We start from the raw sequence: 22,858 nt of genomic DNA, 5'->3' as shown, positions 1-22,858 counted from the left end.
AATCGGTGCCAACGACATACCCTCCAACCCCAGATTCTGCCTACACTGCCCCCACACCCTCAAAGCCGACACCACCACTGGGCTCATGGAGTACCTGGCTGGCAAGAACAGCAAAGGTGCCAATTACAAAGCCCTCAAACTCATTCCTCTACATGTTTCCGCCTCCACACGCCCCCAGACCGACCTGCCTCCACAGCCCATTTCCCTACCTTCGCAATATTTGCCATTCAATAACAATTTATCAAATTCGGCAATGCCAGCCACTCCCCACTGCCCTCACCCCTCGCCCCTGATCCAAAATGCCTGCCACACTCTTGGGGCCTCCCCGCCCACACAAACCCTGAGATCAACTCATTAACTTTCCTACTTTCCTAAAAAAGGACTACCGGTGGCGTTCGCAAATGGAGTGGCCGCAGCAAAGAGGCTCCCGCAGGTCCACAAAATCGCGGCTTTTTCCGGAGGGTTTCCTGGAGGGTCTTTTAAAAAACTAAAGTCACGCGAAATCGGCCCCGTCACGCTTGCCATGCCCAGGCGCCAAAGCTCCGTTCCACGAAGCTGAAGAGGGAAAAAAGTTGAGAGAGGAGAGACTGGTCCCGGTGTGCTGCACGTGGAGGAGGAGTGGGGAGCGCGACTAAGAAACAGCCTGTAAGTCGGAGACGATAAGACAAAAAAAAAAAAAAAAAAATGTTTTATTTTTATTCAACTTTTTTTTTCTCCTGAAAATTTAAAAAACTTTCAAAAAAAAAAACCTTGCAAAAAGAAATAGTTTAAAAAAAAAACCTTTGGGGTTTTTTCTTTGGGGAGAAAAAAAAGAATTTCTTTCTTTTTCGCACCAAAGCCCAGCAAAAAGAGAAAGGCGTATAACAGAAATATGCCTGTAATTAATAATAAATCGGGCGGACGGCGAGATGTAAGAAGAAGCAGCGAAAGCGAGGGAAAAAGGCAGGAGCTGCGGCCGCACAGGCAGGCGGCACCACGAGGCGAGGCGGAGGTTCAGGCGAACCAGGAAGTGGAAAAGCTGGTGAGCCGAGCAGCGGAACAGGAACAGGACGAGTCAACCACCCCCCAGCCCCCCCAGCACAGGGGGAGGAATGGAGAAGTGTGCTGAAAACTGAGATAAATGCCATAAAGAAGGAGATAAAAACGGAGATAAATGCCATGAGGGAGGCACTCAGGACGGAGCTCCACACAATGATGAAGGAGATGCTGGTGGAGACAATGGACCAAATGCAGCGAATCATCAATGGCCTGGAAAGGAAGGTGGAGGCGCAGGAGAAAATTATTCAGGAGTTGGAGAGGGCTGCCTCGGACCAGAGCGACAGGATGGTAACTCAGGAAACCGAGGTGAAAAGGTTGGTAATGACCCAGGGGAGTCTAAGAGGGAAAGTGGAGGACCAGGAAAATAGGTCCAGACGGCAGAATGTTTAAATAGTGGGTCTGCCAGAGGGGATGGAGGGCAGAGACCCAACAGGCTACGTTACCCAAATGCAGGGCAAGCTAGTGGGAAGGGAGAAATTTCCAAACCCTCCAAGAAATCGACAGGGCGCACAGGTCGCTTCGACCCAGGCCCAAAGCCGGGGAGCAGCCCAGAGCGATTATCGTGAAGCTGCACCGGTTCCAAAACAGGGAAAAAATCCTAAAGACGAAATCGATCATGTGGGAAGGGAAGATCATAAAGGAGTATCAGGACATTGGGGCGGACCTGGCCAAAAGAAGGGCTGAATTCAACAAGGCCAAATCAGCACTCTACAAAAGTAATATGAAATTTAGGATGTTATACCCAGCCAAACTCTGGGTAACATTTGAGGGGAAGGAGCTGTATTTTAACACCCCAGCGGCAGCGGAGGAGTTCGTTACATCGAACAAACTGGGGGAGAAACAGCCGCAATCATGAAAGCGACGGGGATGGAAAAGAAAGGAAGAATCGGAACAAAGAGTGGAGGACAGATCGCAAACAGAGACAATAAGATCATGAAATGTACACATGTGTTTGATGTACTGCGTGGGACTGTGCTGACTAGTTCCCGAACTCGTTCCATCTCTCAATGCAATGGGGTGGAGCAGAGCAAGGTAAATGAGGGTGAGAAAGGCGGGCAGGAGGGCGAGACAAGGGCTAGCAAAAGGAAGGTAAAGCAGGGCCAGAGCAGGGCAAGTGCTGGGAGGGGGGGCCACCATGCTAGCAAGGAGGGCTAACACGGGAGGGCAGGAAGAAAGGAGGGCCGCGGCATGCCTCTCAGGGGAGAGGGAGCACCTGGCACAAAGAGGGGGTGGGGAGACAGGGCAGAAGGGGGGAAAGAACACAGGGGGGGGGGGGGGGGCAGAGGGACAGGGACTATGGGGGGGGGGGGAAAGAGGAGTCGAGGGGAGAGCGCAGAACAAAAGAGAAGCAAAGAGAAGGGTGAGGTAGATAAGCAGCACGAACACAGGCCTCGGCGGGCATGGAGCAGGACGAGGAACCAAGATGGCACCACAAACAGCCACTCGGGAGGGCTTCAAGCCGAAGGGAGACACTGGAGGGCAGGGGCGCAGCCACGAGGCGTGCACATAGCTGGCGGCCATGTTGGGTGCCCCCTGGACAAAGGGAAACCCCGGAGCGTTGGCGTCCGACCTCAAGGTGAGAGCGGCGACCGCAACCATTTTGGACAGCCCCCTAACAAAGAGAAACCTCGGAGTCCAGGGGCGCGTCCACCAGGTAAATATGGGTGATCCCGCAGGACCGGGGGGGGTTCGAAAACCCCCCACCAGGATTGTTACCTGGAACGTAAGGGGGCTCAACGGCCCAGTGAAAAGATCCAGACTCTTTGCCCACCTAAGAAGCCTACAAGGAGACAAAATCTACCTACAAGAGGCACACCAGAGGGAGAAGGACCGACTGCTGGTAAGAAAGGGCTCGGTGGGACAGACATACCACTCATGCTACGGGACGAGGGCTAGGGTGGTAGCAATATTAATTAGCAAGAGGACGAGGTTTACGAAAACCAAGACAGTTACGGATCCAGGGGGAACGGTACGTCATGGTCAGCGGTGTCCTGGAAGGGGCACCAGTCGTACTGGTAAATGTACTGGTACGCTCCCAACTTCCCAACTGGGACGACACAAAATTCATAAAGAAGACCATGGCAGAAATCCCCGACCTTGACACACACCGACTGATGATGGGGGGGCGACTTCAACTGCGTACAGGACCCACTGACCGACAGATCAAACCCCAGATCAGGGAAAAAAACTGGCATGGCTGGGGAACTGGGAGCATTTGTGGAGCAGATTGGGGTGGTAGACCCATGGAGGTTCCTGCACCCAGGAGAGAAGGAATTTTCATACTTCTCACAAGTACACAAGGTATACACTCATATCGACTTCTTTGCAGTGGGGAAATCGGTGCGTCCAGGGATCACGGGAACGGAATACTCCACGATCGTTATCAACGACCACGCTCCACACTGGATGGATGTGAGGTTTGAGACAGGCCGGGCCCAGCGCCCCACGTGGAGGCTGGATACGGACCTCCTGGCTGACAAGGCCTTCTGTCAAAAAACATCGCGGGCCATAGGCGACTACGTTAGTAACAACCAAAACGGGAGGTCTCACCCTCCACATTCTGGGAGGCACTGAAGGCCGTGATTAGAGGAGAAATGATAGCCTGCAAGGCAAGCATAGATAGAGAAGAGGGTGGCCAGGCAACAGCTGGTGGACTCCATCCTGGAAGTCGACAGAAAATACTCCGAGGCCCTGACTGTAGAGCTGCTGGCAGAGAGAAAAAAGCTGCAAATGGACTTTAACTTGCCATCCACTAGGAAAGCAGTGTACCAACTCCGCCAGACACGGGGGACCTTCTATGAACACGGAGACAAGACTGGCTGCCTATTGGCTCACCAGCTGAGAAAGCAGGCAGCCACAAGGGAAATAGCGCAGGTAAAGGATTGCAGAGGCTGACTGGAAACAGAACCAAAAGGAGGTCAATCGGGCATTTGAGACCTTCTACCGGGGACTGTACGCCTCCGAGCCCCCCAACGGGGGCGCAGGGATGAAACAGTTCCTAGACGGACTGGAACTACCAGTTGTGGGGGAAGACAGAATGGGGGAGCTGGAAGCACCAAGAGATCTGGGAGAAATCATGGAGAGCATCAGCTCCATGCAGGCGGGGAAGGCACCGGGACCCGACGGGTTGCCGGCAGTCTTCTACAAACATTTGCACCAGTCCTGGCCCCACACCCAAGGGACATGTTCGCGGACTCCCTGGCAGGGGGCACTCTGCCCTCCATGCTAGCGTAGGCCACAATTTCACTGATACCCCAGAAAGATAAAGACCTGACGGAATGTGGATCATAGAGATCCATTTCACTGCTGAACGTGGATGCGGAAATACTCGCAAAGATCCTGGCCAAAGGGCTCGAGGGCTGTGTACCAGAGTAGTCGCAGAGGACCAAATGGGCTTTGTCAAGGGTAGGTAGCTCATAGCGAACATCAGGCGGCTGCTGAACGTAATAATGTCCCCCTCCGGGGAGAGAACACCAGAGGTGATCGTCTCCCTGGACGCAGAAAAGGCCTTCCACAGAGTCGAATGGAAATACCTCCTCGAGGTACTGGAACTCAAATGCAGCTCAAAGTGGTGCACAGAGCGTACCTGACCAGAACCCGAACGAGCAGGTTCTTCCCGGAGGTGGAGGACAAATGGTTACGGTGTCAGAGGGGCCCGGCCAATCACATCCACATGTTTTGGGCAGGGAGGGGGAGACAATGGGGAAGGGGGAGGAACCATAGACCGATCCAGAGCGCAACAAAATGCACATAGGGTCAGTTAAACAGAGGACAAAATAAAGCTCTCAGTATAATAAAGAAAATTAGCGCGGGCGAGAAAAATGTGATGTGTATATATACAACTGTTTATCAATATGAGAAATGCCAATAAAAAGATTTAAAAAGCTTTTTCAAAGCAGTGGACAAACTGATCATGGCATTCGTATGGGGGGGGGGGGGTGCTAGGATCCCAAAGAACGTCCTACAAAAACCAAAATCCAGGGGCGGGCTAGCCCTCCCAAACCTACAATTCTACCACTGGGCGGCGACAGCCGAGCGAATAAGGGGATGGATCAAGGAGCCAGAAGCCAAGTGGGTGTGTGCGGAAGAGGCCTCCTTCATGGGGACCTCCCTCCGGGCCCTCGCCACAGCAGCACTCCCATCCCCACCCAAAAAACACTCCAGCAGCCCGGTGGTGATAGCCACCCTCCAATCCTTGAACCAACTACGGCAGCAATTTGGCCTGACCAAAATGTCGGACAAAGCTCCCATCTGCAACAACCATAGGTTCACACCAGCACTGACTGACGCCACCTTCAAAAGGTGGGGGCAGGACGGAGGGACACTGACAATCAGGGACCTATACACGGACGGCAGGATCGCAACACTGGACGAACTGACAGAGAAATTCCAGCTAGCCAGGGGGAACGAGCCAAGGTATCTACAGCTCAAAAACTTCCTACGAAAGGAGACAAGGACGTACCCACAACCGCCACGACAGACATTACTGGAAGAATTACTGGACTCAAGCATACTAGATAAAGGAAACTGTAGCGACATGTATGGCCGACTGATAGAAAGGACTGACACCGTACTGGGCGCAACAAGAAAGAAATGGGAGGAGGACCTGGGGATTGAGATAGGGTGGGGACTCTGGAGCGAAGCACTGCATAGGGTCAACTCCACCTCCACGTGCTCAAGGCTCAGCCTGACGCAGCTAAAAGTGATACATAGAGCCCACTTAACCAGAATCCGTATGAGTAGGTTCTCCCTGGAGGTGGAGGATAGATGTGAACTGTGCCAAGGAGACCCAGCCAACCACGCCCACATGTTCTGGTGTTGCCCCAGACTTGCTGGGTACCGGACAGCCTTCTTCGAGGCAATGTCCAAAGTGCTGGGGATGAGGGTGGAGCCATGCCCGAAAGTGGCGGTGTTCGGGGTTTCAGACCAGCCAGATCTATTCCTGGGGAGGAGGGCGGACTCCCTTGCCTTTGCCTCCCTGATCGCCCACCGTAGAATCCTGATTGCCCGCGGTCAGCAGCACCACCCAAAGCTGCAGACTGGCTGTCCGACCTCTCAGAATCACTCCAAATGGAGAAAATCAAATTCGCCATCCGAGGGTCAGACGACGGCTTCCACAGAACCTGGGAGCCATTCACGCAATTGTTCCGGGACCTGTTGTGGCCAATGAACAAGCAGAAGAATAGCCAGTTAGCCAAGAATCAGGAGAAAGTAGCCAAAGCATGAGAAGGAGAGATCGACCGGGAGAGGGGTGGGGGGGACAGCTAAACCTAAGAGCAAAGAAAGGCGAACAACAGGAGGGGGGAGGGAGGGAGAGGGAAGAGACAGGGAACAAGAGAGGAGAAACAGGGAGGTGGGGGGAGGCAGGGAAATGAGAGCCGAAAGGAAGGCATGGGATACAATAACAAACTTGGCATCTCCAGAAGCAGGGAACGAGGAGAATAAAGACGAAAGACGGGCGGAACGGCAGAAGGGGAGGTGAGCGCGAGATGGCAGCGAGATCCGTCCGGGAGAAGCAAGCGACAACACCAACACGAAACCCATTCGAGTATTGCCCACTGTAATTGTTTCTCCGGCACCCGAATGTATATTTACCTCCCCAGTCTCCACCCACCCTCTCTCCCCCCCACAAACAATCGCCTACCTACGTGTTGTAAATAATTTTGCCAGGTGTACAGAGTTGCTGCTGTTGAGCTGGGGCACAATACCCTACCAGTTATTCTATTTTTTTAAAAAATGTATTATTTATTATTTTCTTTTCTTTGGTATGTTTGGGTGTGCCCTTCTCTCCTATGTATGTATATATTTATATATATGTTTCTTATCCTGTGTACATAACGGTAAATATACTTTGTTCAAAAACCCAATAAAAAACATTTCTAAAAAAAAAAAAATGTTTTTTAAACTTTCCTAAAAAAGAGATTTAGACAAAGATAGGGAGGTTGTGAGACACAAACAAAAACCACCACCATTTTCACTGTCCGCACCCGCACCAGCGACTGCGGGGAAACGTCCCACCTCTTAAAATCCACCTTCAATCCCTCCACCAATCAGGCCAAGTTCAATCTATGCAACATGGCCCAGCTCCGCACTCCTGAATATCAAGGTATTTGAAGTTCGTCCCCGCCACCCTAAAAGAAAACTCCCTATGTCTCCTCTCCTGCTCTCTGACATTGATCGGAAACACCTCACTCTTTCCCATGTTCAATTTATATCCTGAAAACAAGCCAAATTCCCCCAAGATCTCCATAATTCCCCCCAATTATGTCCAACCTATCCAAAATAAATAACAAGTCATCCTCATACAGCAAAACACTATGCTCGGCACCCCCAACCGCTCAATCGCTCTCCAGGCTTTCGCCCTAAGCTGGCACAAAGCTATGGTTGTCGCAAAATCGGTGACCACAACGACATACCCTCCAAACCCAGATTCTGCCTACACTGCCCCCACACCCTCAAAGCTGACACCACCACTGGGCTCACGGAGTACCTGGCTGGTGAGAACAGCAAAGGTGCCAATAACAAAGCCCTCAAACTCATTCCTCTACATGCCAACGGCTCTATCGCCAAGGCGAAGGGCGTTGAGGAGTGGGTACCCCTGCTTCGTCCTGCGAAGAAGCCCAAAGTACCTCAAACTCACTCGGTTCATTCACACACTCACCACCAGCGCCTTACACAGCAGCAGGACACAATCCACAAACCCAGTCCAAACCAGAACCGCCCTAGCACCTCAGATACACCCAATCCACCCTGTCAAAAGCCTTCTCCGCGTCCATCGCCAACACCCCCCTCAACCTCCTGCCCCTCTGAGGGTACATTAATCACGTTAAGCAACCTCCACACAGTCGCTGACAGCTGACTTCCCTTCACCAAACCCTTCTGATCATCCCCGATCACCTCCAGCACACAGTCATCAATCCACTAAGCAAGCACCTCGCCAATAGCTTGGCATGGACATTCAATAACGGAGCCTTCCCCACCTGCATCGCATCGCCCCCATGCCATTCATCACCTTCCTCAGCTCAATCGGGGCCTCCAGGCCCTGAACCCGCCCCTTCTCCACCTTGGGAAATTCCAACCCATCCAGGAAGCGCCTCACCCCATCTTACCCATCGGGAGCTCCAACTTAACAGAGCCTCCTATGAAAGCGGTCATATACCCCATTTACTCTCTCCAGGTCCAACCCTACCTTAACTCCCTCATTCTACCGATCTCTCTTGCCACTGCTTGCTTCCTCAATGGATGAGGCAGCATCCTTCTCGCCTTCTCCCCGTAAACTGTCCCTCTGGCCTCTCTCAACTGCCCCCCCCTCCTTCCCTGCAGACAATAACCCAAACTCCATCTGGAGCTTCTGGGCGCGATTCTCCGGAAAGTATGGTAGTGAGCGGGAACTGCCGCAAGCTTCCCGACGCTCAGCCCAGCGAGGTCAGCAACATTATTCAACGTTAATTGGTCCACATAACTAGGCCTCACAGGCGTCTCACCGCAAATGAAGGCTCACCAGCTGATTGGCCGACACCGCACTCACTAGCCCCTTCTAATTAGGTCAAGCAGCACTTAAGCTGCCCTTGCTCAGCCAATCGCAGTCAGCTTGCAACAATGGCACCAAGGACACCAGCCCCAAATTTCGGGGACGCTGACCTGGGGAGGCTGCTAGATGCTCTGGAGGCCAAAGGAATATCCTGTTCTCAGAGGGTCCAAGAGGGTCAGCCATAGGGAACCCAGTGCTGTCTGGGTTAAGGTGAAAACGGCAGACAGCTCGGGAAGTGTGACCAGGAGGACTAGCCTCCAGTGCAGGGAGAAAGTCAATGACCTACACCGGGTAGCACGAGTGAGTAGACACCAACACTCTTTTCCCCCCTGCTCCCCCACAGAAGAGTCTACCCACCCTCCCTTTAACCCCCTCCAACGCCTCCTTCACACCCTTCCCGCCCCTACTACTATGAAACACACGTGTGGCCAACGATCCACTCTGTTGTGTGTCTCCTCAGGAAAATCTCGCCCACAATCGCCGGGAGAGAGCCCATACTGGCGGTAGTGTGCCAGACAACATGACCTTCGAGGAGTGTGCCCTGAAGGTGACCGGTGCAGCCGAGGACAGGGCGATCATCAATGCTGAGACTGGCGGACGCCGCAGAGGTGAGGAACCACTAGGCTCCACCCGGAGCACCTGCCAAACATCAGTTGTTATTGCCTTACTGACTGACCCATTCCTCCCACTGACCACATGTCCATTCTGCCGCAGGTCCTCCAGCCGACGGCGCCAGCTCATCCCAGGTGACCCCCTCTCCAGCCTCCCAGGAGACCACCTCAGTGGAGAGCTTCGAGGATGCCATCATAATAGTTGTGCCACAACTGTCCTCCCACTCACCACCAGTGCAGAATACGCACCTCGGTGGGAAATGTTAGTGGTCAGGCTTGTGGGGCACAATCTGCTAAGCACTGCTGCTGATATACATTCTCTGCCTGGGAGGATGGTGGAGACTGGATCATTAAAAGTATTTAAAGTGGACATGGATAAATATTTGATCGGTCGAGGAATAGAGAGCTGTGGGGAAATGGCACAGAAATGGAATTGAGGCCGGTGTAGGTCAGTCATGATCGTATTGAATGGCAGGAAAGGCTTGAAGGGCCTGGTGGCCGACTTCTGCTTCTATTTCTTGTGTTCTTGTGCTGAGGGCCATTCTCCCCCTCTTCCTGCCTCTGCGAACAACGTGTCCTCTTTTGTACTGCCTCTATTCAATCACCCTCTCATGCTGCAGGCTAAAGGTTCCAGTCACTACAGCACCTCAGACTAGAAATAACTAGTCTGACCAAACCCTTCATGTCAGGACAAAGGCCTTCGCCATGTGCAGTGCCATTCTCTATCAACTTCACCAACTTTACGAAGCAGCATAAAACTCACAATTCTACAAACTCAGACAGAGCCAGTAGAAATCAATCAGCAACTAACCTGAAAGTAGTTGATGATCCCTTCAAATAGAAATGGTGAAATCTTGCTGCTGAATGCTTGTTTAGCTGTGCACATTTCAGAGACAGCATTAGATGGAGTAGTGAGGTCAAAAATGGCAGCACTGGTATCAAATCAGCATTAGAACCGATTATTGTCACAGTTCTCCTACTCTGTATAGTCATGGTGCACACTCCCAACGCTTTCACCAAAATGGCATCCATCACAAATGGATGCCACTTTGATACCAAACAACACATATAGCGCTAAAACAAATTTTGTAGCCCATAATTTTACTGAATACCAATTATTATCATCTATTGTTTGTCACCATTAATGCAATTGTTGCCCAAAAGGGCGGCACAGTAGTTAGCATTGTTGCCTCACAGCGCCACGGACCTGGATTCAATTCTGGCCTTAGGTGACTGTCTGTGTAGAGTTTGCACTTTCTCCCCGTGTCTGCGTGGGTTTCCTCCAGGTTCTCCGGTTCCCTCCCACAGTCCAGAGATGTGCAGGTTAGAAGGATGGGCCACACTAAGTTGCCCCTTAGTGTCCGAAGGTGTGTTGGTTAGGTGAGGTTATGGGGATAGGGCGGGGTGTGGACCAATGTACGGTGTCTTTTCAGAGGGTCAGTGTACACTCGATGGGCCGAATGGCCTCCGTCTGCACTTTAGGGATTCTATGAAAAGATATAAATGTAAATATCACCGTAGTCCCCGAGGATTATAGGCTGCACTCCCCTTTGAGAGCTGACTGGTAGTGATTTAACCTGAGGGCCTTCACACCTTGGGTGAGGGGCAAGGTTGACAAGGCAGGGTCTTCATGAATAACCACAGCTGGTATGGGATTATAAACCCGCGCTCTGGGCTTTGCTCCACATCATGAATCAGCTGTCCATCCAACTGAGCCAACTAACAGTTACATCTAATATATAAAAAAATACTTTAAGGATTTTTCATATAAAGGTTAGGTCAGAGGACCAATTACAAGCATATTTTATAACTTTTAAAAATAGTCATACCTGTTCCCTCAAGTCCGACATCTTCAACACAAAGTTTTGGAGAAGTCAGGTCACTGGAAAGTGTTTGATTAAATTTAGCTGACATTACATATCTACAGAAGACAGAATTGAAGCAAAATTTGAGATACAAACATTGCAGCCAACACTAGACAATAACATAGAACATAGAAAATACAGCACAGAACAGGCCCTTCGGCCCACGATGTTGTGCCGAACCTTTGTCCTAGATTAATCATAGATTATCATTGAATTTACAGTGCAGAAGGAGGCCATTCGGCCCCCTGAGTCTGTACCGGTTCTTGGAAAGAGCACCCCACCCAAACTCAACACCTCCACCCAACACCAAGGGCAATTTGGACATTAAGGGCAATTTATCATTGGCCAATTCACCTAACCCGCACATCTTTGGACTGTGGGAGGAAACCGGAGCACCCGGAGGAAACCCACGCAGACACGGGGAGGACGTGCAGACTCCGCACAGACAATGACCCAAGCTGGAATCGAACCTGGGACCATGGATCTGTGAAGCAATTGTGCTATCCACAATGCTACCGTGCTGCCCTTAAGAACAAATAAATCTACACTATATCATTTTCCCGTAATCCATGTACCTATCCAACAGCTGCTTGAAGGTCCCTAATGTATCCGACTCAACTACTTCCACAGGCAGTGCATTCCATGCCCCCACTACTCTCTGGGTAAAGAACCTACCTCTGACATCCCCCCTATATCTTCCACCTTTCACCTTAAATTTATGTCCCCTTGTAATGGTGTGTTCCACCTGGGGAAAAAGTCTCTGACTGTCTACTCTATCTATTCCCCTGATCATCTTATAAACCTCTATCAAGTCGCCCCTCATCCTTCTCCGCTCTAATGAGAAAAGGCCTAGCACCCTCAACCTTTCCTCGTAAGACCTACTCTCCATTCCAGGCAACATCCTGGTAAATCTTCTTTGCACCTTTTCCAGAGCTTCCACATCCTTCCTAAAATGAGGCGACCAGAACTGTACACAGTACTCCAAATGTGGCCTTACCAAAGTTTTGTACAGCTGCATCATTACCTCATGGCTCTTAAATTCAATCCCTCTGTTAATGAACGCGAGCACACCATAGGCCTTCTTCACAGCTCTATCCACTTGAGTGGCAACTTTCAAAGATGTATGAACATAGACCCCAAGGTCTCTCTGCTCCTCCACAATGCCAAGAACTCTACCGTTAACCCTGTATTCCGCATTCATATTTGTCCTTCCAAAATGGACAACCTCACACTTTTCAGGGTTAAACTCCATCTGCCACTTCTCAGCCCAGCTCTGCATCCTATCTATGTCTCTTTGCAGCCGACAACAGCCCTCCTTACTATCCACAACTCCACCAATCTTCGTATCGTCTGCAAATTTACTGACCCACCCTTCAACTCCCTCATCCAAGTCATTAATGAAAATCACAAACAGCAGAGGACCCAGAACTGATCCCTGCGGTACACCACTGGTAACTGGGATCCAGGCTGAATATGTGCCATCCACCACCACTCTCTGACTTCTATCGGTTAGCCAGTTCGTTATCCAACTGGCCAAATTTCCCACTATCCCATGCCTCCTTACTTTGCGCAGAAGCCTACCATGGGGAACTTTATCAAACGCCTTACTAAAATCCATGTACACTACATCCACTGCTTTACCTTCATCCACATGCTTGGTCACCTCCTCAAAGAATTCAATAAGATTTGTAAGGCAAGACCTACCCCTCACAAATCCGTGCTGACTATCCCTAATCAAGCAGTGTCTTTCCAGATGCTCAGAAATCCTATCCTTCAGTACCCTTTCCATTACTTTGCCTACCACCGAAGTAAGACTAACTGGCCTGTAATTCCCAGGGTTATCCCTAGTTCCTTTTTTGAACAGGGGCACGACATTCGCCACTCTCCAATCCCCTGGTACCACCCCTGTTGACAGTGAGGACGAAAAGATAATTGCCAACGGCTCTGCAATTTCATCTCTTGCTTCCCATAGAATCCTTGGATATATCCCGTCAGGCCCGGGGGACTTGTCTATCCTCAAGTTTTTCAAAATGCCCAACACATCTTCCTTCCTAACAAGTATTTCCTCGAGCTTACCAATCTGTTTCACACTGTCCTCTCCAACAATATCGCCCCTCTCATTTGTAAATACAGAAGAAAAGTACTCATTCAAGACCTCTCCTATCTCTTCAGACTCAATACACAATCTCCCGCTACTGTCCTTGATCGGACCTACCCTCGCTCTAGTCATTCTCATATTTCTCACATAATGACTATAATATTATTATAGTCAAATATAAACTGTACTTTTACATAACTTCGTAGAATGTAAACCTCAAAAAGGGAAATCATTGGACAATGTTTGCCATATAATTATATGTATGCATATATAATTATATTAGTATATTAAAAATTAGACTTTTACATTTTCAAGCTGGTTACTCATCTGTTATATGTAAATTTTGCATAAAACCATTTCTGAAACTAAGTATCTCTGTTATATTATAGAATCATAAAGTCATACAATCCCTACAGTGCAGAAGGAGGCCATTCGCCCCATCGCATCTGCACCGACTCTTCGAAAGACCACCCACCTAGGCCCAATCCCCCACCCTTTTGCTACAATTCCCCCCTAAGGGCCAATTTAGTATAGCCAAACCACCTAACCCGCACATCTTTGGACTGTGGGAGGAAACTGGAGCACCCGGAGGAAATCCACGCAGACACAGGGAGAATTAAAAAACTCCACATCGACAGTTACCCGAGGTCGGATTCAAACCCGGGTCACTGCTGCAGTCAGGCAGCAGTGCTAACCACTGTGCTGCAGGATTCTCCGTTTCAGAGATGAAGTGTTGATGCAGGGACAGAATCGGTGGACTTTTACGACAGCAAAAGTGACGCCGCTCCCGGAGCAATTCATCAACCATCAATGGGCTAGTACCGATGCCACATGGAACACGATCAATTACGATGAAAACGATGTTTAATTCGCCGGGGTCATGATTAATAATTAAGAGGCTGGCAAGCTGCAGCCGCATATAAGCATTCCACTCCCCACACTCACTCATCCCAGCCGACAAGATGGCAGTACGAAGAACGGCACCCCAGTTCCCGGACGCTGAACTTGAGACCTTGCTGAACGCCATGGAGGAGAGGCGGGTCACCTTGTACCCTCCTGCTCTCTAACATTGATCGGGAACACCTCACTTTTTCCCATGTTCAATTTATATCCTGAAAACCAGCCAAATTCCCCCAAGATCTCCATAATTCATATATATATATATAATTATATTAGTGTGTTAAAAATGGTACTTTTACATTTTCAAGCTTGTTACTCATCTGTTTTATGCAAATTTTGCATAAAACCATTTCTGAAATTAAGTGTCTCTGCAAACATTATAGAATCATAGAGTCCTTCAATCCCTACAGTGCAGAAGGAGGCCCCGGGGTGGTAAGGAGTTTGCCAGCTGTCACCGTACACCTGGTCTGGGCACAGTTGGCAGATGTTGTGAGCACCTTGGTCCACACAACCAGGACTGGACAGCTCGCCGGGAAAAGACTGCCCAACCTCCTCAGGGCAGCCAGGGTGAATTGGCAGCACTGCGCCCCTGGCATCAACCCCAACCCACACACCCGTAACCCCCAGCCGGAGAGCGACCAAACCCCCATCCTGCACTACTTGCCAGCACCACATACCAGCCGCCATGGCCAGTTGCCCTGGCCACGAAGGACAAAGGCCAGCAACTACCTATCTATTTTGCTGCATGCATCCAACGGTCAAACACTGAGTTCTCTGTCCTCCCCCACCCCTCCACCGCCCAGAAGGCAGCCCACAATCACCAGGAAAGAGAGAAAACTGGAGGGGTACCGCTGGACCTTCACTGCAGCAGGCAGTGGGCACCGGACCTGGTTGCTGGACCCCGAGAGAGGGCAGTTGCCAGGGCAGAGGTCGGCATCAAGCGAGCAAGCTGCTGAATTGTGGTTCCCCATGGTTCTAGGGGCTGGTTTAGTTCACTGGGCTAAATCGCTGGCTTTTAAAGCAGACCAAGGCAGGCCAGCAGCACGGTTCAATTCCCGTACCAGCCTCCCCGAACAGGCGCCGGAATGTGGCGATTAGGAGCTTTTCACAGTAACTTCATTGAAGCCTACTTGTGACAAAAAGCGATTTTCATTTCATTTCATTTCATGGCATGTGTGTCGCCACCCTCCCACCACCACCACCACCCTAGAGCCTCCTCCACCACCATCACACCCACACCCACTCCTGCAGCACCATAACCCCACATCACTCCCACACATGCACTACCCCAACCCGCATTCCAATCATGCATTATATCTTGCAGATCTCGTGGTGATGAGGCGGGCCCCTCTGGTGTCTCCCGACTCCAAGTGGATAGCAGCAAGGAAGAGGACACTGACAGCGATAGGAGCCCTTAACCCGCCACCCGAGACACCCCGGAGCACCAGTCCGGGGACGACACTGACTTCACGACACAGCTGTCTCCAACACTCTCAACCACCCCAGAGATACTCACCTCGGTTGGGGACTTTAGTGAAGGGGCTCCTGGGGCACTATCTGTTGCGCACCACACACGTGCTGCGGTACCGCAGGTGGAGGTAGGAATCCCCGAGGGGGTGGATGGTCAGAGAGCGACGACCCAGGGACTAGCTACCGTCTAGACGGGTTTCAGGCTTCTGGAAAACGTGGTCCCATCAACAGTGTAGGTGCAGTCGCAGATCCAGGGACTGCATGAGGGGGTGTCAGCAAGTATCCAGCACCTGTAAGTGCAGTTGGAGGAGTCCAACCACCTGCAAGAGCAGAGGTGGTGCCCACCATGCGTGCCACCCAGGCCAACACCGCACGGGTTGCACCCGTGGTGGAGGCTTATGAGCATCTGCCCCAATATCTCCTTACCTGGTTTGTATGAATTTTTGTTGATAACATTCCTGTGAAACACCTTGGCACATTTTGAATGTTAGAAGAGATATATAAAAGTGCAAGAATAATGGAAGTTTTAAGGTTGAGAAACTTCCAACTGTCCTTGCGATTGGAGAAAATGAACTAAATTGGATTTAAATATTCCTTCATTACTTATTTCAAGGAAAGCACCTTGCTTTTAAAACAATAACATTTTCACTCATCTAATGTTCTCACCTCTCAGCGCTCCCATTCACAATTTCTGAAGGTGGACTTCTTTTTTGGGTTTCCGACTGGACAGATGCTGTAAACTATCAGAAAATATTTGATCAAAACCATGTTTCCGGCAAAAACAGTCAATACAGAGAATATGTATGGCTTTTCAAACAAGTGACCATTAACATAGCCAAGCCAATAACCAATTAGAAGTTCCGGTTTTTAGCTGACTGTAGTCTGAATATTTTAGCAGATATTCTGAATATCTATTCAATCTGACAATGTTTGCAACTGCCATATACTTAAGATAAGTCCCAAATTTAGTTTTCAGTTTATGCTTTAATTTCCAACTCGTGTTGAACGAGGTGATCTTATCTGATGTGTTTTTAAGAGTAATGGGTGGAGTAAGCTTCCCCAGTTTCTCCAGTCAGAACATTGAAGTTGGTTTGGCACTCCACTCCTTGGGATAAAAGATATGCCATCAAGAGCCACAATGAGGTACGTCTCACGACAAGTGTATAGAAATACAGGTTGTAGCCTGATTGAAAAACAATATCACCAAAATATTCTCATTTTAGTCATTTGTTTCTCCAAATCATACCTGTCTGAACCATAATTCAGTCTTTGCTTCCAGTTCACGGATATGGCGAGTCACTTTGCAAACAAACGGTAATGCAATCTTCAACCAATCACAATTATGGCATGCAGGGGAACCAAGATAGCATAAACCTTTGTTCATCCCTTGAATAAGGAGAAAAACAAAATTAACGAACATAATAAAATGTAGCCTTTGTTCTTTCTATCCCCCAACTTGATTTTGAGTCAGTACTTTGGCTTAGATTTTCGTACATACCTGGAGGCTCTGCAATGCATCCAAATGGCGCTGGGAAATTGGATCCAGAAGCCCTGTCCCATTTCAAACAGATCTTATTTTTTTCCAGTCAGGGAACAGGGGCTAGATAATAATTTACACATCAGGGAAGCCTGAATTCAGCAGGGCCATTTGAACTCAGTGCTGAATTCAAACAGACCCCATTTTCACTGCAGCAAGGACATTATCCTATACAGTCTGAGTTATACGTTTTGAGGGATGTAAATGCTTGGAAAAGGCAGAGAAGACTTGTGGAACTGTCAAGCTGTCAAGTTACTTAAATAACAACTTTAGATTGTGAACTTACCGCCTCCCCCTCTCCCCCCAACTCTATCAACGTGCTTATGAACTCAACAATGATGCAGTGCCTGATGGTCAATGTAACAATTTATATTGAAGCACAAACAGAAACCATCCAATATCATGCAAGGTCAGCTGTCCGGCATATTCAGGCTTCTACTATAATTGCTGTGGGTTAGTTTGCAAAGGAGCTTGCAGAGTGTTACAGCTGTCCAGCAAACTGTCCCCTAATAGATTACGAGAGTTACTGAGAGTTAGGGTGGTGGCAATGATTCTATGGAACAAAAACGCATAGGCCGAGATTTGCAATGGGCTGGTTTAGCAGCACGAGCGAAAAATATCAAGAGATGGCTTTCGATGCATTTCCTGGTAGGAAATCGTTCCCTGTGGTGCAATGTAGACAAAAGCAAGGATAATGGAAAAACATATCAGTAATCAATGCCCTGTTGCAGATGAGATCATCTTACACAGAGGGACAGAAAATAGGAACAGGGGTTTGCCATTTTGCCCTTTGAGCCTGCTCCCTCATTCATTATGACAGCCACAGAATCCCTACAGTGTAGAAGGAGGTCATTTAGTCCATCGAGACTGCACTGACTCTCCGAAAGAGCACTCCACCTAGGCCAATTCACACCCTATCCCCGCAGCCCCACCGAACCTCCACATCTTTGGACACTGAGGGACTATGGAAGGAAACTGGAGCACCCGGAGGAAACCCACGTAGACTCTGGGAGAACGTGCAAACTCCACAGTCACCCAAGGCAGGAATCAGACCTGGATCCTGTTGTGTTCTTTGTTTTAGTTCTTTCAGGATGGTGAAGGTTGTAGTGCTAACAGAGAACAACAAGTTGTGTTTAATAAACAAAGCTAATTTAATACACTACACTGAATTAGATTCAAACATATTACTGAGGAATTAGTTAAGTAAAGATTACACTACACACCCACACTATTTTTTAAAAAAAAAATTTTATTAGGGTATTTGCGACATAAACATTGGACAATAAACATTTCTACACCCATCACAATCTTACAACCATACACTCCCCAACCATAAAACAACAGTCTGGCCTTCTCTCTCTCTACCCCCCCCCCCCCCCCCCCCCCCACCCCGCACACACACTTTGGAATTCTGCTTCTGCCGACATTTTAATTTTCCCCCGAGAAAGTCGGCGAACGGCTGCCACCTCCGGGTGAACCCTAACATTGACCCTCTTAAGGCGAACTTTATTTTCTCAAGACTGAGAAACCCAGCCATGTCACTAACCCAGGTCTCTACACTCGGGGGCTTCGAGTCCCTCCACATTAATAAGATCAGTCTCCGGGCTACCAGGGAGGCAAAGGCCACATCGTCGGCCTCTTTCACCACCTGGACTCCTGGCTCTTCCGACGCTCCAAAGATCGCCACCTCTGGACTCGGCACCACCCGTGTTTTTAGTACCGTGGACATTGCCTCAGCAAAGCCCTGCCAAAACCCACTCAGCTTCGGGCATGCCCACAAAATGTGGACATGATTTGCTGGGCTTTCCATGCACCTCGCACACCTGTCCTCTACCCCCAAAAACTTGCTCATCCGGGCCACCGTCATGTGTGCCCGGTGGACTACCTTAAACTGTATCAGGCTAAGCCTGGCACATGATGAGGATGTGTTAACCCTGCTTAGGGCATCTGCCCACAGACCTGCTTCTATCTGTCCCCATAGCTCATCTTCCCACTTGCCCTTAAGCTCCCCCACCGGAGTTTCCTCTGATTCCAAAAGTTCCTGGTAGATATCTGATACCTACCCCTCTCCCACCCATGTACTGGAGACTACTCAGTCCTGTATCCCCCATGGCAGCAGCAGTGGGAAGGCCGGAACTTGCCTTCTCAAGAAGTCTCGTATCTGCAGATACCTAAACCCATTCCCTGCTGGCAATTCAAATTTATCCTCCAAGGCTTTCAAGCTGGGGAAGCTCCAGTCTATAAATAGATCACCCATCCTCCTAATTCCTGCCCTTTTGGCATCTCCGGAACCCACCATCCAGCCTACCCGGTACAAACTCTCTCATAACACCTCCACTGCCCCCAGATTCTCAGAGCCGCCACCACTATCGACTTGCGGAGTATCAGGCCGGTGAGAACGGAACAGGTGCCGTTATCAGTGCTCCCAAACTTGTGTCTTTACATGACGTCGCCTCCATTGGCTCCCACACCGACCCCTTCCCCACTACCCACTTCCTAATCATGACTATATTAGCGCCCAGTAGTAATTACAAAAGTTCGGCAGCGCCAACCCACCCTCCCCCCGACTGTGCTCCAGCAATACTTTCTTCACTCGCGGGGTTTTACCCGCCCCACAAAGCCCAAAATAACCTTATTTACCCGTTTAAAAAGGCCCTTGGGTGAAGATGGGGAGGCACTGAAAGACAAACAGAAATTTGGGGAGAACCGTCATTTTCACGGTCTGTACCCTCCCCGCCACTGATAGGAGCATACCACCCGATCAAAAGCCTTCTCCACATTCATCGCGACCAACACCTCTTAAAGTCCCCTCCATTTGTTCTACCAACCGCGATAGGTTTAACTTGTGCAGTGCCTCCCATTCCAGAGCCACCTGGATTCCCAGATATCAAAAGCTCCTTCCTACCATTCTAAACGGCAGCACCCCCAGTCTCTTCTCCTGCCCTCTTGCCTGTATCGTGAACATCTCGCTTTTCCCAATGTTCAATTTATACCCAGAAAAATTACCAAATTCCCCCAAGATTCGCATTGCTTCCCCCATCCCCTCCAATGGGTCAGAAATATACAAGAGCAGGTCATCCGCGTAAAGCGAGACCCGGTGCTCCACCCCTCCCCCAACCAGCCCTTTCCAGTTCCTAGATGCTCTTAAAGCCATAGCCAGTGGCTCGATGGCCAGAGCAAACAGTAGCTTTGTAGGGGGGACACCCTCGGGAAAGTCAGGGAACCAAGAGGTGAAGTAATCAGTGAGGAATACAAAAAAGCACGAAAAGACAAAACTCAGGAGAGGTTACGATAGTCCCCATCCCACAAAATATGACACAGTGTATGGAAAGGCTCAGTAAACCAAGGTCCACCACACTAAGGAAACAAAAAGGGACGGTCAATAGAGAATTAAAGGTGCTATATTTAAATGCGCGCAGTGTACGGAACAAGGTAGATGAGCCTGTGGCCCAGATTGTGACTGGCAGGTATGATGTGGTAGGCATCACAGAGACATGGTTGCAGGGGGTTCAGGACTGGCATTTAAACATCCAGGGATTCACAACCTATCGAAAAGACAGAGAGGTGAGCAGAGGGGGCGGGGTTGCCTTGTTAATTAGGAATGAAATTAAATCAATAGCACTAAACGACATAGGGTCAGATGATGTGGAGTCTGTGTGGGTAGAGTTGAGGAACCACAAAGGCAAAAAACCATAATGGGAGTTATGTACAGGCCTCCTAACAGTGGTCAGGACCGGGAGCACAAAATGCACCACAAAATAGAAAGTGCATGTCAGAAAGGCAAGGTCACAGTGATCATGGGGGACTTCAATATGCAGGTGGACTGGGTAAATAATGCTGCCAGTGGATCCAAGGAAAGGGAATTCATTGAATGTTTACAGGAGGGCTTTTTGGAACAGCTTGTGATGGAGCCCATGAGGGAACAGGCCATTCTGGACTTCGTGTTATGTAATGAGCCAGACTTGATTAAAGATCTTAAAGTAAGGGAGCACTTTGGAGGCAGTGATCATAATATGGTAGAATTCAATCTGCAATTTGAAAGAAAGAAGGTAGAATCAGATGTAAAGGTGTTACAGTTAAATAAAGGTAACTACAGGGGCATGAGGGAGGAACTGACGAAAATCGACTGGGAGCAGAGCCTAGTGGGAAAGACAGTAGAACAGCAATGGCAGGAGTTTCTGGGAGTAATTGACGACACAGTACAGAGGTTCATCCCAAAGAAAAGAAAGGTTATCAGAGGGGGGATTAGGCAGCCATGGCTGACAAAGGAAGTTAGGGAATGCATCAAAGCAAAAGAGAAAGCCTATAATGTGGCAAAGAGTAGTGGGAAGTCAGAAGATTGGGAAGGCTGCAAAAACAAACAGAGGATAAAAAAGAGAGAAATAAGGAAAGAGAGGATCAAATATGAAGGTAGGCTAGCCAGTAACATTAGGAATGATAGTAAAAAGCTTCTTTAAATACATTAAAAACAAACGGGAGGCAAAAGTTGACATTGGGCCGCTCCAAAATGACGCTGGTAATCTAGTGATGGGAGACAAGGAAATAGCTGAGGAACTAAATAAGTACTTTGCGTCAGTCTTCACAGTAGAAGACATGAGTAATATCCCAACAATTCCGGAGAGTCAGGGGGCAGAGTTGAATATTGTAGCCATCACAAAGGAGAAAGTGCTAGAGAAACTAAGAGGTCTAAAAATTGATAAATCTCCGGGCCCAGATGGGCTACATCCTAGAGTTCTAAAGGAGATAGCTGAAGAAATAGTGGAGAGGCGTTAGTTATGATCTTTCAAAAGTCACTGGAGTCAGGGAAAGTCCCAGAGGATTGGAAAATCGCTGTTGTAACCCCCCTGTTCAAGAAGGGAACAAGGAAAAGGATGGAAAATTATAGGCCAATTAGCCTAACCTCGGTTGTTGGCAAGATTCTAGAATCCATTGTTAAGGATGAGATTTCTAAATTCTTGGAAGTGCAGGGTCGGATTAGGACAAGTCAGCATGGATTTAGTAAGGGGAGGTCGTACCTGACAAACCTGTTAGAGTTCTTTGAAGAGATAACAAATAGGTTAGACCAAGGCGAGCCAATGGATGTTATCTATCTTGACTTCCAAAAGGCCTTTGATAAGGTGCCTCATGGGAGACTGTTGAGTAAAATAAGGGCCCATGGTATTCGAGGCAAGGTACTAACATGGATTGACGATTGGCTGTCAGGCAGAAGGCAGAGAGTTGGGATAAAAGGTTCTTTTTCGGAATGGCAACCGGTGACAAGTGGTGTCCCGCAGGGTTCAGTGTTGGGGCCACAGCTGTTCTCTTTATATATTAACGATCTAGATGACGGGACTGGGGGCATTCTGGCTAAGTTTGCCGATGATACAAAGATAGGTGGAGGGGCAGGTAGTATGGAGGAGGTGGGGAGGCTGCAGAAAGATTTAGACAGTTTAGGAGGGTAGTCCAAGAAATGGCTGATGAAATTCAACGTGGGCAAGTGCGAGGTCTTGCACGTTGGAAAAAAGAATAGAGGCATGGACTATTTTCTAAACGGTGACAAAATTCATAATACTGAAGTGCAAAGGGACTTGGGAGTCCTAGTCCAGGATTCTCTAAAGGTAAACTTGCAGGTTGAGTCCGTAATTAAGAAAGCAAATGCAATGTTGTCATTCATCTCAAGAGGCTTGGAATATAAAAGCAGGGATGTACTTCTGAAGCTTTATAAAGCATTAGTTAGGCCCCATTTAGAATACTGTGAGCAATTTTGGGCCCCACACCTCAGGAAGGACATACTGGCACTGGAGCGGGTCCAGCGGAGATTCACACGGG

At 49.1% G+C, this 22,858-nt stretch overlaps 1 protein-coding gene across 4 annotated transcripts in view; it reads right to left on the bottom strand.

Annotated features, from left to right (window-relative positions):
• ccdc178 (coiled-coil domain containing 178) overlaps positions 1-22,858 on the bottom strand; it is a 564,802-nt gene that overhangs the window by 513,181 nt on the left and 28,763 nt on the right. For all 4 annotated transcript variants that reach the window (XM_072467843.1, XM_072467841.1, XM_072467840.1 and 1 more), the window contains exons 3-5: positions 16,760-16,899; positions 16,180-16,253; positions 11,010-11,101 (exon numbers count right to left, since the gene is read on the bottom strand). In XM_072467843.1, coding sequence (XP_072323944.1) covers positions 11,010-11,101; positions 16,180-16,253; positions 16,760-16,899 — 306 coding nt within the window. The remainder of the gene's footprint in view (positions 1-11,009; positions 11,102-16,179; positions 16,254-16,759; positions 16,900-22,858) is intronic.

The sequence above is a fragment of the Scyliorhinus torazame genome, chromosome 11, assembly GCF_047496885.1.
Source record: "Scyliorhinus torazame isolate Kashiwa2021f chromosome 11, sScyTor2.1, whole genome shotgun sequence".
Lineage (NCBI taxonomy): Eukaryota > Metazoa > Chordata > Chondrichthyes > Carcharhiniformes > Scyliorhinidae > Scyliorhinus > Scyliorhinus torazame.
Note: the sequence above shows the minus strand (reverse complement) of the source record. Positions and strands in the feature narration are given on the sequence as shown.